General features: G+C 39.2%; 1 protein-coding gene across 5 annotated transcripts in view; it reads right to left on the reverse strand.

Annotated features, from left to right (window-relative positions):
• The window catches only part of TJP1 (tight junction protein 1), a 158,937-nt gene that overhangs the window by 134,633 nt on the left and 8,143 nt on the right, over positions 1–16,161 (reverse strand). For all 5 annotated transcript variants that reach the window (XM_066559202.1, XM_066559200.1, XM_066559199.1 and 2 more), the window contains exon 2: positions 15,064–15,196. In XM_066559202.1, coding sequence (XP_066415299.1) covers positions 15,064–15,196 — 133 coding nt within the window. The remainder of the gene's footprint in view (positions 1–15,063; positions 15,197–16,161) is intronic.

The following is a 16,161-nucleotide window of genomic DNA, read 5'->3' on the forward strand; positions in this document are numbered from 1 at the left end:
AGGGTGAGTGCCAGGGGTGCAACAGGCTCCTGCAGCACCGGGGCTGGCAGCTCTGGGTGGGTGCCCCTGTGCCCAACAGGCTCCTGCAACACCAGGGCTGGCAGCTGTGGGTTTGTGCCCCTGTGCCCAACAGGCTCCTGCAGCACCAGGGCTGGCAGCTCTGGGTTTGTGCCCCTGTGCCCAACAGGCTCCTGCAGCACCAGGGCTGGCAGCTCTGGGTTTGTGCCCCTGTGCCCAACAGGCTCCTGCAGCACCAGGGCTGGCAGCTCTGGGTTTGTGCCCCTGTGCCCAACAGGCTCCTGCAGCACCAGGGCTGGCAGCTCTGGGTTTGTGCCCCTGTGCTCAACAGGCTCCTGCAGCACCAGGGCTGGCAGCTCTGGGTTTGTGCCCCTGTGCCCAACAGGCTCCTGCAGCACCAGGGCTGGCAGCTCTGGGTTGGTGCCCCTGTGCCCAACAGGCTCCTGCAGCACCAGGGCTGGCAGCTGCGGGTGGGTGCCAGCGAGGGGCAGAGGAGGATGTGGGACACAGCTCTGCAGAGAGCTGTCCCCGAGGACAGGACAAGGGCAGGAACTGCAGCTCAGACCTCATGCAGGCTGGCTCCAGCTGTGCAGGAGAAGGTACAGTCTGCTTTGGTCAAATGGCTGCTGACAGCATGCCTTGCTTCCCACTGCTTCTGCCCCTGCTCCTCAAAGCTGCATACCCTGCTTTTGGCTTATTCTCCTCCACCTCTCTGTCTGCTCAGGTTTAGACTCCAAATTCCCTTCCCTTTTCTATAGGAGGCACAGTCCCTGCCAACTTCTTACTCCTGGCCCTGCTCCCAGGCTTTCTGCCCCTTATTAAAGGATAGAAAACCTCCAAAGGAGATCACACTTTCTTTACATAATCTATTTAATAATACTTTTCAAGTAATTCAAAGCTAACTCTCACTCCTGAAAAGATCTCAAAGGACTCCAACAATTTAAAAAGACTAAAATCTGTGTTGAATTATTGAATACAAAGGATGACAAAACCCACTATTGTGGGCTTCCACAAATATACCCAAAATACCACAAATGCTGCCAAGTTCGGTCAGTCAAAACTGTGAGTCATAAGTGACTTAAAAGGCATAAGGGCCGAGCACTTGAGTTTCTTTCACATTTTTTTCAGGTCTGACACTTTCTTTGTCCTTTATCATTTGAGCTTTTGGTATATACTATAACCAAGTTCTAAAGCTGTTCCCACAGCTACAAGGGAAGAAAGATCAATGAAAACTTTCCTCAGGAAGAACAACTTAAAAAGCCCACACCACATTCCATCACAAAGTTTGGAGTAAAACTACAGCAAATGGCAACACCGTATCACTGTGAAGCCCAACTATGCACCCTACTGGTGTTTTTCCAAAATGACCGTGAAAATGCATTGTATCAACTGCGAGGAAGATTTTGATACATTCCAACCCATTTGATTCAGAGACCCTTCAATCAGGCATGCACCTCTGCATTCATTTTATCATTTTTGTATATTGTATAGTTAAAATTAGAAATTATCTAATTTATCTGCATCAAAGATGGCACACAGAGAAATTTTGACTAGGCCAGAGGTTCTCAATTTTTTTTATTTCTTCAGGCCTCTAGTTGTAAGCAGCAAGGAACCACTTCTGAGTTTAGCCTACAAGTTAATTTACATATCACATTTCTCTCAATGCCAGGTAAACTGTGGTAGAATTCCAACACTCATACTGGTATTTTCCTCTGTGCTCCTTAGCAACTCTTCAATCAGAAAGGTCCCAGAAAGTTTTCTTTTAGAAGAATAATTTCTTACACTCCCAGCTCCATAAGTATATCTAATAACAACAGTTGCTAGGATGACAATTCTTATTAATTTTGAGCATCTCCACAGGTTATGTTCAGATGCAATTATCTTTAATTAGGTGTCATCCTAAAGCACTATCAAGATCAGACTCATTCACTAGTCAGGGAGCTTAAAAACTAACAATTAATGGGACTCATTCTTCTCATCTTTTTCCTTGACAGCAAGGAACTGTCTGAAAACAGTTCTCTGCACTCAAGGAAAGAGAAGCAGCTGCATCAAAGAGAAAGTCACTTATTTTCATATGTTCTGCTGAAACTTCTGCTTTCCCTGCACCATTACAAGCAAACAGAGTGTTTTCTGACACTTGGATTCCCAAAATAGTTAAAAACCATATTGCTTTATCCTCTAATATCACATTATGAACCATAAGCACAATTGTGACAACTGATATTCTCTGATTTTTTTCCCTTCAAAGGGCAAATATTTTTAAAAATATCTACACCTCAATCCTCCTCCTCTCAAATGCAGTTTATTTCACTTGAGGTGTTTACTCAATGATATTTCTACTAAGAACATTTGACCTTTAAACAAACATTCCAGACAATGTCCTTTGGGTGAAAACACACTGGTTGAATTTCCTTCCACGTGTTCCCCTTCAGCATGTTTGCTTTGTTCAATGCCATATTTATCCTGCTCATTGATTCTGGTCTGCCAACAATACCTCTTTTCAACAAAGTCCCTTCTAATATCCTTATACAAGGTCTTCCCCATTGCTGGGATGCTGAACATCCACTTCACTTTTAATTAGAGCAGCCACAGAAAAGGCAGTAGGGGTGTCTGTTTTAACACCAGAGGAACCACAGATCCTGACAAAAACTGATTTCAGGGCAAATTCTCCCCAGTCTTCTGAATATTTAGTGTACCAAAGTGAAACAGTAGAAGAGGAAAAGATTTAAGAGTTCCATGCAATGCCTTGAGGTTTAGGGGCACTATCACTGTGGTGATAAACCATTTTTACCTTTTTAATTCCATTTGATACATCTGTACCAGTGACTTTTTAACACATTTTAACATATTTGATAAGTAGAGAACTGAGTTTTCTTCTGTGTTTGTAGCTCATCTGATCCAGTAGGACTCTGATGAACAGAGTGCTCTAACTACTACTGTAAAATGAATAATAATCACCACAAAAGCTGAAGATAAAACAAGAGAAGACAAACTGTGCCAACATTAGTGTAAAAGCCACTGTAAGCCCTGGAAGATCATTAAGGGACAAAATATAACTGCAGATCTTCAGCTGGTCTCACTAGAAGTCATGAAGAATAATCTAATCAAGGACACCTAATGCCTCATGCCAAGCCCACACTGGTGGTAGCCCCACCAATTTATTACAGATGCTTTTTGAAGGTATGGTGTTGAAAGAACACAATCTCATACGGAAAATCCTAGATTATCAGCAGAATCAGAAAGTCTATTAGAAAGATTTATGCTGGAAGGGTCACTCATAATACTTTGCCTGACACTTTGCACTTGCAGTTGCTGCCCACAGAGGTACATTTCCACAAGACAGTATCAGCAGAAGATGCATAACACTGCAAATTGTGCCTTATCACTTCTATGAGCACTCCACAGAGTGCAGGCACCATTCTAAGTACCATCTTAAACAGAAAAGTTTGCAGTGGTAGAAGAAAAAATGAAGCTCCTGTCAGGAAATTTTAGGTGGCTGGGATCAAGTCCAACAAATCCTCCTGACTCATCCATTATCTTCCTGGTTTTGCACTTGTTCTTAAAAATTGTCTGTTTTCCATCCTAAATTGTATTTCTTCATGGGCTCATCTTAAAGCCCTAAAATGCCCTCACAGAATGCACAGCAGCAGATCTGAATCCATGAAGCAGATACAGCAGCTATTAATAATGCAAATATGAGATTATAAAGTATTGGCTGCAGAACTTTCAGATTAATTCATCACATTTCTGGGCACGTGTCTGAACTCGCTCTAGCTGGGCTGTGAACGTGCACAAGAATTGCTATGAAGTGGAGAAATGAAGGCAGGCCAGTTCTGTGTGCTTGCATCCCAGGGCTGTTACTGCCTGGTGACTACTGGATTCTGTAGCAATCAACCATCCAGGGATCCAATGCTATTGTGTTATATTGCCCAAAACTACTGTGAGTGAAAGTGGAGGAAATGCTGCATCCAGTTACTGGAAACAGCTTTTAGTTAAATGGTGCAATATGAAAACATCTGATTTAGGCCATCCCTGCCTTACCTTGAAGGTAGAGAGAGGAAAAGCCATGTAGTTCTCTGGTTATGCAAGCATTAGTAGATTACCAAGAAAGGCAAACTTGGTTAACTTGGCCAACCAAGTTTCACAGGGATCACATGTTTAAGAATGAAATAATATAGACCACATATCCAATTATAAATTGTGAAATGCTTTCTAGCAGCTGTTGAGAGTCTTCATCTTGGAGCTCACATCCCTATCTCGTTACAGTAAATGAATCATGATTTCACAAAGCTGTGTTTAACAGTCCATATATAAAAACAGGCCTAACAAAGACCAGCTGAAGTGCTGCCTGAGCACTCAGGCAGTATCCAACTTCAGTGTGCAGCTTTGACTGGCAATCATATTATTCTACATTATCAGAGTCAAGTAAATAATTAATATGTTATAATAATTTTATAAGACACACTGCCTTCCTGAGAGGGGCAAAACAAGAATTGTGTTTGTAGCTGAATGTTGAACATTCTCTATTCATACACTCTAGTATGTGACTCCAGTATTTTTCCTTTATCTGAAGAACTGCAAGAAACCTCACTGAAAAGCCTATTGCTCAGACTTGAGTACTGTATACTCCTAACTTATTTTCCAAGCAGGTTGAGAAAGCACTTTCTGGTTTCTGAACATCTGAGCAGCTCCAAGAGCAGATCTTCTCCCTGCTAGTTTTTCCCCTTCTTTGTCATTACCAACCTTTAAGTCCCCTCTCTCTGGGCTGTCCTCAAGGGCAATGAAAGGTTACACATTATACAGCTGCAGATGTCAGTAGATACCAGAAGTTAAATGTTGAACCTTCCTAAAAATACAAACACTAATATTTGCTTCCTCTCTATTCGTGCAGTGGTACTCACCACAGTGAGAATAGGATATGTACTTTTCAAATTCTCTAGCTCTGAGGGGTTCTAGATAAGTATAATGATAGTACAGCCAAGGTTGCTAAATTTATTACAGGAGCCTGTGATCCCAATAGTATATTGCTAATAACAGTGCCAAATATCCAAAGGCAGCTGCTCTGTAGAGGTTATCCAGTCCTGTATGCTCCCTCACAGAATACTGCAGAGCAATAAGCAGAGGCATATTATACCAGAGGGAGAAGCAAGCTGCTCTTCTTAGATATAGACGAGTAACAAACATCCAATATTTCTTTGAAAAATCAAGGAAAACTGTGCCAGAGGACAAAAAGGACATCTGTGCCAAAAGAAACCAGAATCTCTGCAAACTGAAAGTGTCTCTATTGCTGCAAGAGCGATGAGCCAGCCCAGGCTAACTGCCCTATTCCATTAACGCAGTCTAACCCTTTTTTCAGTCTAAGCACAGCTTATAAACAATTTGTTTTCCATTCACAGCCCCAGACTTCAAAAATAAATTTCTTTGGATTAAAAAAAAACCAATGTTCTCCTAGAAGTTTGCTATGGCATTTTTGCAAATTCATGCAGTCTGAATTCCAAGGTGCTCATAATCAATCTTTTTTTATTTTATTCTGCATTTAGGTTGAAGACTTGGGTGTTGGGTGCAATGCACTTCATTTTCAACTTTCGATGTGTACAATTATGTTTCCATTATTTTAACAACATTTTCAGTTAATATTTTTCCAGTGACTGCAGCAAAACCTTATGCTACAGCCCATATTTCAATTTTTTTTTTTTTTACTGCTGAGAGTATCCTATCAGTTCTTCTACATTAGTACTGGCACATCCTCTTAAAATAAACCATCTGCTGAAGACAAATTCCTTTGTCCCCTGCCTGGGCACACTCCCCAGCCATTTGGACAACAAAGATGGGAAAAGGGCAAGATGGAGAATTCTTTAGGAGGCTGAAGAATATTCAAAAAAAGCCATATTTTACTTGAGTGATAAATGACACGTTCCTGAACACTCACTGGGACTTCCAGAGAGCAGAGGGAAAAAAGTTGGTAAAGGCAGACCTTGACAGGGTGACGGTGACATTTTACAACTGTTGTTGAAGGACTGCCTGTGTAGGGTCAGGCCCTGCCCTTGGAGATGTTTGCTACTGGCAGAGATGGTACAATGTGACAGGCAGAGTTTTGTCAACAAGACTCTAAAAATTTATGTAGAGATCATGCTGACCAAGAGTGACCCTAACCAGCAGTACTTTCTGTATTAAATGCAAAGTGCATGCATGTGTGTACATATGACACATGCATATTTATGTTTATATGATTTATATAGACAGATATGCGCATCAGCGTCTGGATAGTGACAGATAAACTTGAGCATGGCTCATTTTAAAAAGAGCAATTCTGCAGCTGCTTAGGCACTCACACTACCTTCTCAACCCTTCGTGTAACTAAAAAAGACCTTCTTCCAAAGTGTAAGGAAAGAAATATAACCCAGTGCTTTGAAATCCTACTTTGAAATGTTCCAGTAGCTATCCTTACTGTAGTATCTGAGTAATAGCTATGGAATACTTTGATTATTATTTCTTCTATTGTAACTTGAAAAGCTTAAAACTTGAAAGAAAAAAAAAATAATTCAAAAGGAGGCCAAATGTATTTCAAAACCTTGCCCAGCCCACCCTCAGCACCATCAGCATTTGGCCCAAGGGCATCTTCGGGCTTATCGAAACAAAGCAGAGAATTACTGCAACCCTTGCAGACACTCTGTCTGCATCACTTCCACATGCCTCAGTACCTGCTCCTCTGGAATGCTCCAGAAGTACCTCCACACCAAGCTGGCCTGTCTGACTGAAATCTGCTTGCTGAGAATACCAACGGATGGGCACTTTGAGGGATTCCCACTGAGTGAAAGCCTTGACGCTTAAAATCTCTCAAAAACCTGAAGGCCTTAATTATAACTGTGGCTATTGTCTTTGTGCATAAATTATGAAGATACTCTGGTTTTTCATGTAGATCAATTCTCCTGTTTCAGGAAGAAAACGTTTTTCTGTTCATTTCAGTGCACAAACAAGTTCTAAGGGCAGGTGGAATATTAATATTCCATCCTTAACCTTCTGTGGTATTGCGAGGCATGGATCAAGGAACGTTTCTGAGACAGTAACATTTACTCAGTTTCTCAGTTACTTCTGAGAAAGTAGGTGTCTGAAGGTCAAAGGAAACATTTCAATTTCTTTTGGTAAAAAAAGCAGCAAGAAAAATTTCTGTCCCCACCAAAGACTTCATGCTGACACTGACTGTACCTGCATTATAGGATCATTATTATTTCCATGAAATTATTATATCTTTGTAGACATGCCAGTGGTGCCCACACATAGACAAGTATTTAATGACAGAAGGTTCCAAGCAGCTTTTGCAAACAAAAACAACATATTTTGTTTCATAATAAAAATCAAATTTTAAAAGCCATTAGAATTAATCACCCAAACTCTAGTTTCCAAGAGGAAACAGTGCTGGTGAGGCAAAAAATTAGCAAAACCCAAAAAAATCCAAACATCCAGCAAACCTAAACCGAACAAACCTCCAGCAAGCTAATAAAAATATTAAAACAGACATGCTACTAGCATATACATTCTAGTGATATATTTGAAAAGCCACTCATACTGACACTTCTGTTATTTGCTATTTTTAAGCACAAGGCTGAGAGCCTGCAATAGAAATTGTTGCAGTCTTTGCTTTCTCATATATAACAAGTCTGCCTCTTTTTGAGCACAACAGTAGAGAAAGGTCAAACAAATAAAATCTATCAATAACATGAAAATAGATTGAGCAATATAATCTCAACTTCTACTCCAGAAATAAATCTGGGAAGAATTTTTGGCATGAAAGATAAAAGCACTTAGACTCAAAGCCAGTTTAGAGTCACTCACATAAAATTCTTACAGACAGAAACAATTATTTATTATACAAGTATCTAATGCCTAACAAAACATTAAGGTATCTAATCTACAATAAGAAACCTTGATTTTTCAGAAAAAAAAAGTTACTTTAGCATTGACCTAGAGAAGCTTACATTTATATCAGAGTTACTCTTTTCCCTGAGTCATCCCATCAATTTGCTTTAATACAACACTGATCATCGTGTGGCTCCATACAGAGTTCAGCTCAGAAATTGAGACATTCAGAGGAGCTCAGAAGTATCTGAAAAGCAGAGATAGTGGTCATTCTAAATCACCTCTCTGCTCCCCTCCATCTCTGGGCTAGCTGAAGGACAAACAGTTGGACCCTCATTGTGCTTGGGGCTGGCTGCAGCTCACTGGCAGGTGGGCACTGATACTGAGACTAAATGACAATAGCATCCCACACCACCACACAAAGAGGAGCTGATATTATGTAACCTAAAGACAAAATACACCATGGCCTACATATCTTTTGACATTTTAAGAGATGATGGACCTGACAAGTCACAATCATCCGCCAAGTATAATGGTGGTGGAGTAATCAAGCAGGTATTACCCTAACAAATGCCAAAGAGTATTTCAGTACAGCTCCACCTGCCCAAATTCACAGTGCCATTCTGAGAAGAAATAAAAATAACCCAAAACGTGCACTCAGAAATATATTTCTAATTTAAACTAAATGTAAACACAGTCATCAGTTAACATCCTTGGTAGACTTAAACTGGAACACTGAATTTGTTGAGAAACGTAAATCAATCAGTCTGAATCAATTCAGAAACACAAATCAAGGTCAATCACAATTCAGAATTTAGCAAATTAAATTACTTGTTCATTTATGGTTAACTTCCTTAGGTTAATCTTAAGGCTGTATAAGCTTCACCTAGTATTATGCTTGAGACTTAATAATTTGCCTTGACATTTAGAATAGCTCTTACATAAAACTTTGGATTTGTTTTTAAATAAAAAGCAAGATGACAGAATAAACAATGCTGAAAATATATTCTTTCCCAGAAGAATTGTAATCTTGGATCAAAAGCCTCCAGTTTTTTTCCCCCTCCTTCCATCAGTATTATATTTCCACACTTGTTCAAATTAAACTCTTTTTCCTCTGTATTTAAAACTATTAACTATATATATTAAAACAAGTAATATGTATATTTCTGGGTTTTTCTATATACTTGACCAATAAAAATGCACATGTAAGACAAAGTATTTTCATTTCATTAACTGTAAAATGTGTAAACTGCTTAAATATTCCTTTTTTTCATTATTTAGACTATCTTAGGTAAAATAAACAGGCTGAAACTGTATAAAGTCTGTACTGTGTTCATACACCATCAATAGATTAAATTATTATAATAAATGGGTTACAGTACAACAACAATATTGTGAAGCAAGGCTAAGCTACCAGAGAGGATTTAAATCTCAGAAACAGCTGCATAACAACCACACTTCTCTGAACAGTAACAAATTAAGGGCATCCACAAGACTCCAGCTGTGCTAATGAGTTCTTCCTTCCACATCTACAGAGATGACCAAAATACCTGCAGGACTTTTTAAAGAACATGAGCACTCTTATCTCTCCATCCTAAGAAATTGAGTCTGATACATACCATTTGTGATATTATTCATTTCTCATTTTATAAGTTTTACAGACACATATTCAAATTAAAATACTCAGCAGGAAAATCAAGATAAATGGAAATATAAAACCTGAAGAATTTTATTTTAAAAAAGAAAACAAAAATCAAATTACTGAATAATATCTACCACCTCAGAAGTCATTTGTAAGATGATTCAATGGGAAGATGAGTTTGCAATAGATGAAATTAAATAAAAAACTGCAATAAATCTCTGCTTCATTACAGACTAGACTGCCTTGCTCAGCAATATGTTCCATGACAAGTTAACCAATATAGTGCAGTATTATGTTTTGATCACTACATTTTTTCACTGGGGGAATGGGGCTACTCACAGCAACAGTTACCCAACACACTGGTAAGGACATCACCAACAACAGATTCTAAGCCTGCTGTATGCTATAAAAATCTGCCAAGGATACTGGGGAAGTGAAATAAGGATGTCATCACAAACATCCATTAAAGTTAATCACTAAAGCCTCTAAAGAGCCTTGAAACTTCATTAGAAATGATAAAGCACGTGAAAGGGCAGCACCAGCACAAGGCCACAGCCGCTGTGGGAGCTGCTCCCGGGGCTGGGCGCTCACGCACCTCCCTGCACACAGAACATGCCGGGCACACGCCCCCACAGAGCATGCGAGGTCAATCACTCCATCCTGCTAATGAGAGCAGGCAAGCACACACAAACACCGAGTTTCTGCAGCTCCTCTGCAAGAAATTTTTCAAGGTATCACCCCCACCCCGTTCAAGGCATAACACTTACTACAGTGCACTAAAAATTACTGTTCTAGGTGAACATGTGTGCTCCCCATCTAAGGAAGGCAACAGCACATTAGCTAAATCTCACTTTCTGATTATCTCTTCCTTTGTTGCCTCTTCCATTTTGTCATGCATTCCACAGTGTTTTATTCAGACTGCTCTTTGTACTTAGCTGTCTTTCTTTTCTCCTCTTTTCGGTAATCTCCTACCCTGCCGTGTTACTTTTGTGCCTAACATGCTGACATCAGGAACCTCCAAAGCATTAGTGCACAGCAATTCTAGCCAACATCACCTCATTGGCAGTATATGGCAAGAAGAGACAAAACAATGCACCTGAAAAAGGAATTACTGGAAAGGAATGAAAAAGTGAGGAAAAGAAACCGGCGTTGGTATAACATTTTGCAAAATTATTCCTTGGATTTCAACTCCAATGCAAATGGAAGTACACTGGAGATTTTCTGCTTTCTCCAGCTGCAGGTGAACTGAACCTAGCTGTGTGCATGTTTAGTGAGAGCAGGCTAGCACCAGCTGCCTCCTGCACTGGACTTGCTCACATTGGAAATAACTGCAGTGCTCTGATTTCCAAGACAAGCTCCTTTGTCCAAAGGGCTGCTTTTAGCAGAAAAGGCTTAAATCTGTATTCCTTTAAAAATACACTTTTCAAGGTGCTGATTTCACTAATTTCTCAAGTCCAATCAAAGAGTTACAAAACTAAAAAGTATCTTAGACATAAAATTAATTATATGAGCTCTTTATAAAAGCTTTCAAAGTCTCCCTTTTGATCATACCCAGAAAACATCAGCACTGACTAAAAGGAAAAGAAGGGAACAGTTTCTCTGCATCCTCACATGGTAGGGGTGGTCAGTGTTTGTAGTGCTATGAGACCTGCACAAATTCTGTCACACAGGCAGCAACCAAACCACGAGATCCATTCAAACACCTCTGAGCTGTCACACAGCCTCCCAAGGCAGCTCCACACCAGAGAGGAGAACAACTCCCAGGGCTCTATCAAGCAGGGCAGTCCCAAAATGCACCTGCATCCCACCGTGACCTTCAGAAGCCCTAGCATCAGTGCAGCACTTGAACAGCTTTAGAGCCACATGCAGCTAAAGAATCAAAGTTTAGCCACATCTTACCTATTATAAGAAATGGATTGTAAGGTCCTTGAGAGTAAACATTTCATGTTTGCACAATGCCTAGTACAACAAAAACCCTGTCAATGAATTGGGCTCAGAAGTGCAACTGCTATTGGGGTAGCTTGTACAAAGCCAGGGTTTGGTTCAGAGTAACAAAGATTAAAATATGGATGTAATGGAACATTAGTACAACAAGCTCAATCTACAAGGAAATAGGTATTCCACATATGTTCCCATGAGCTGATAATGCTTTTCTTTATCTTTTCTTCCTTTTTCCACCATGTAGACTAGGAGTTCTGCAACATTTCTGGGTTGAAAATAACCATTTGCCAATATTCAACATAAAATAGAGGCTTATTTTTTTACACATACCACTAAAACTGAGTTTTTCAAGGGCTAATATCTGGCAGAGCATAGTAGGGTGATACTCCTTTAAAGAAGAACTGAAGGGCAATAAAACAGATTTTACTTCGTTTGGGTGAGTAGGTGCTAATCTGACTAAGTGGTACTGCTAATACATGGAGAGGATAAAGAAAAGAAAAAAAGGTGCAAGTTGAAAATGGATACACATTTTAAGGGAGTTGCTGTGCTATCACTCTGTGGCTTAACATAATTTCATCACTTTATCTTCTCACTTGCTGCCTTAGCAAAACGGTAAAAGGAGGCATCACTTACAAACCCCAGTATCATCCACTTAAGACAGCAGAGGTATCACTAAGAAATAAAATTGAGATTTTGTCAGCAATCCTGCAGATTCTCACCACTTGTAATCAGGAAGAACTTATGCCTTCTGGAAGGATGTTGTGAGCTTAATACAGGTGAGGCAGCTATGGGATGTTAATGCAGGTATGCACCAGGTGGGAACTGTGTGCTTTGACAGTCTCACCCAAACCACAGAATGGCTTGGTTTGGAAAGGACCTTTAAGGTCACCTAGTTCCCACCCCCCACAGTGGGCAGGGATGCCACCCACTAGATCAGGTTGCCCAGAACCCCATCCAGCCTGGCCTTGAGCAGGGACACCCATCCCTGAGGCTTGCAACAGCAGCAGGGCATCAGCCACTGAGGCTCCACAGGCAAGGAGCTCTCCTGCACTCTTGGGTAGATCACCCATACAAAGAGCCACAGGTGTGACCAAAAGCCATAAACAGCACAAACTTCCTATGTTACTAACTGCAGTAAACAACAGACTTGGCAGCATCACCTTGCCCAGACAGCCCTCTGAAGGCACCCATGGTAGTCCCATGCTGAAATTTTACACATGCAAAAGGCTCTTCACTGGTTATTCCCTCCCTTGCAAAGAATAAACCTATTTTTAATGAGCCTCCCAGTTTAATGCAGCTCCCACAACTTGTCCCCAGCTTCAGGTGAAGTCACAGTCAAGTAGTAAATACAGCATTTTCACGTATTGAATTTTTGTATGAGCATACTGCATTGAAATGCAGAACTTCCCCACTGGGGACACATCTATTCACTTCAAGAAAAGAAAGCATAAGTTATTTTTTACGTCTTTCTGCTGTTAGGATTTGTCATCAGTAAGAATTTGCTGAGGGAAACCTTTAAACAAAAGGTTTCCAAAAAAGATTAGTTTAGGATTTACGTTGACATTACTTATTTTAAAGTGAAATCCAGCAACATTCAGAATTATTAATGGATCTCATTCTCGTTAGATGATGAATGAAACCAACAGTTCACTGGATGCTGTCAGCATATAAGTTATCCACATATTTAAATACAAAACTTTTCAATTTCACTGTCCATAAAATGAATATACTGCATAATAAAATAGTTGTAAGGAGAACATTTTTAAAAGCTCCTTTGTGTTTTAATTTTTATTTTTAATTGTTTTCTGTCTGCCAGTGCCTGAGTGTTTAACTAGATGAAGACTCTTAACATGAAAAATGTTCTGTTCTGAGAGCACTCTTGAAAGACTTAGGCATAGTAATTTATTCAATTACTTCTTTAGATCTATTTTTAATCACAATTTGAGAACAATAAAACCGCAATTATACAATATCAAGAAATATTTCAGTATGATTCTAAATCATGTAGCAGCAAGAAAATCCATATTTTTAACTCTGATTTGTGTGCTTAGTTATTTAAATCTGTGTCATCAATCAAGAAAAAGTGAACTTCCCTCACTGATCATAATTATCAATACTTAGCTATTAATGTATGAATTTACCCATGACACACTCTACACACTGTATGCCATAGATACAGACGTGCCCATTATTATCTGTCTCAAATCTCTTTGCAAAGGTTCTATGGCATGCAAGATATTCTTTTTACCGTTGGCTATAATCTCTTTTTCTTTGAAGGCCCCAAGAGTAGAGATAGATTTAGATAAAACTCCTTAATAGGACCACACAGATGAAGACCCATATAGCAGAAGGAAATTTTGCTCCCTAGGGGAATTTGTAACCTTCAGCAGAGCAATGATTACAGCGGGATCGGTGCTGTGACAACAGTGAGCACAGAGACACCAAGGGCAGCTGCAATGAGCCAGGACAGCTCCCTCACCCTCCCAGCCAGGGCACACGGCCCTGCAGGACTGCCAGACCCAGAACTATCTGGGCACCATACAACACACTACATCCCAAATCCTTCCCAGGAACTTCATTACTTCCTTGAACAGCAAACAACAAGCTCTTTGTCCCAAAGATAGCGCTGTGAGACTTCGCAATTAGAAACAAAGCTGTCCTGAGGAAAAAAATACCAATTATGCTATTGGCACCATCTGTGAAAAACATCCCACTGAAAGACAACACACTCAAACCACTGTTATGCCTTCAAGACGTTTCCCCAAATCCCATCTGAATATTTTAGTGATATTGTTTCTAGCACCATGCAATGCCACACAATATCTTCACATCACTATTGATTTCTGCATTTTAAAGACAGCACATATTTTTTAGCTCTTTTATCCTCATATTTCATAACCAATTTATAATTCAACATATTCTTTGACATTGTTTAAATACTTAAAGAGTAAATTATTTTAGCTTATCAGGAAATAATTTGTTTTGACCAAATTCCCCCCAGTTAGTTGGGAGGTTGTCATGGTTCTTTACCATGATCACATTGAAGTTTTTGAAACTGTAACACAAACACCTCTGCCCCCTAAGCAAAGACTGCCTAATTGAAGTAACCTATCACCTGTGATATCAGCTTTCAAGTGCTATAAGCATACACATCTTTTAGAAAAATCTATTTCCTTTTCTAGCACTATATTATAGCCATATGCAATTAAATAGTTTTTTGCATTTAGTAAAAAGTCATGCTTGACTTTAAACACAATTTCCAAAATCTCAATATAAAAATAAAATTTGAAATAATACTTAGTTTTTAATATTTACTCCATTTGCAAGTCAATTTCTTAATCTTACAGAGGAAAAAATTTTTAAATTAGACATAGAAATTTCTGTCTCATGTTTGCTGAAGAACAAGAATGTAGTTGTAAATCAGCAATCATATAAGTGACATCACTGCTCATAATATCTGGCAGTGTAGCAAGGCAATTAAAACATGAAGTACAATACCTTTGCTAATCTGACAAACAGGTAAACCCAATGCAAGAAGCAAACTGCTTCATTAATAAGATTCTCTTAACTTCATATAAGATAAATGTAAGAGATATAGTACTTACAGTGAATTCACAGAAATCAATGCTATCAAGACTTTTGCTTCTGTGTATTCTCCCTTTTATTCTTCTTAAAGAGGGCTTTCCCTGACTTACACTACAGGTAGCACCATTGGGATTTTCGGAAGATGGAGTTACCCTGCCAAACAAAAAGAGCCACATATCAGACAAAGAATACGTTCTTTTATTTGCTTAAAGTAAAAAATGTACAAAGGAAAACACATCACCATGCTATACATACAAGAAATGTCATTCCAAGTGACAGTTTTCAATCACTAAGTGCCAAAATAAGACCACAAGTATGTAGAAGTCTAGCTCCTATCAAGACCACACTGCTTGCAGATTTTGTCAAAAACATTCTGATCTTTTTTGTACAAAAGTGTGTAGAATCAGAAAAAAAAGACACATTGTAGAAAAATATATTTTACTTCTGAAAATTTAAAAGTATTTTTCTTTGTTTCTTCAGTAGAAACCCAAGTCCTGTGACACACATTGATGGCTGTCAGTTAAGTCACCAGGAGCCTGGCAGTATTTGGCTTTTGACCTTTTCCAGTTTGAGTGCTGATGGTGCTTCAGCTATTCTAGCAATGAGTAACAACCAACAATAATGACATTAATAGCATCTGTTAAAGTTATAGGGGTAATATATTAAGCAACTACACTTGACAAGGCCTTTCATCATATTGTAATCTACACATAGTCCTAGGGGGAGTCCATAACTAAAATATTTGGAGGAAGCAATCCGTATTTCAGTGAGCTTGGTGGAAATCACTAATAAGCAGAACTAAGTTAACAATTAACTAAGTGTACTAGGATTTGTGACGTTAATATTTTAAATACAAAATAGTCCCTAGTCAGACTGGCACTTAAGGGAAACTCCATTCCAGAAATACACTCACCAAGAATTATGTAAAAACCTGAAGTCTTCATGCCCAGATTTACGCTTATCTTATTTCTCAACTGCAGCCATAGAAGATTTCAAAAACCAGCTTTAACAAGAAGTAATATGTATTTTTTTGCATTTCCATAGTCTTTGGACAGCAGTTCAGTATTTCTCCCAAAAACCATAAAGATTCCTCTCACAAAAAAAAACACTTTAGGATG

Source organism: Molothrus aeneus, chromosome 13 (assembly GCF_037042795.1).
Source record: "Molothrus aeneus isolate 106 chromosome 13, BPBGC_Maene_1.0, whole genome shotgun sequence".
Lineage (NCBI taxonomy): Eukaryota > Metazoa > Chordata > Aves > Passeriformes > Icteridae > Molothrus > Molothrus aeneus.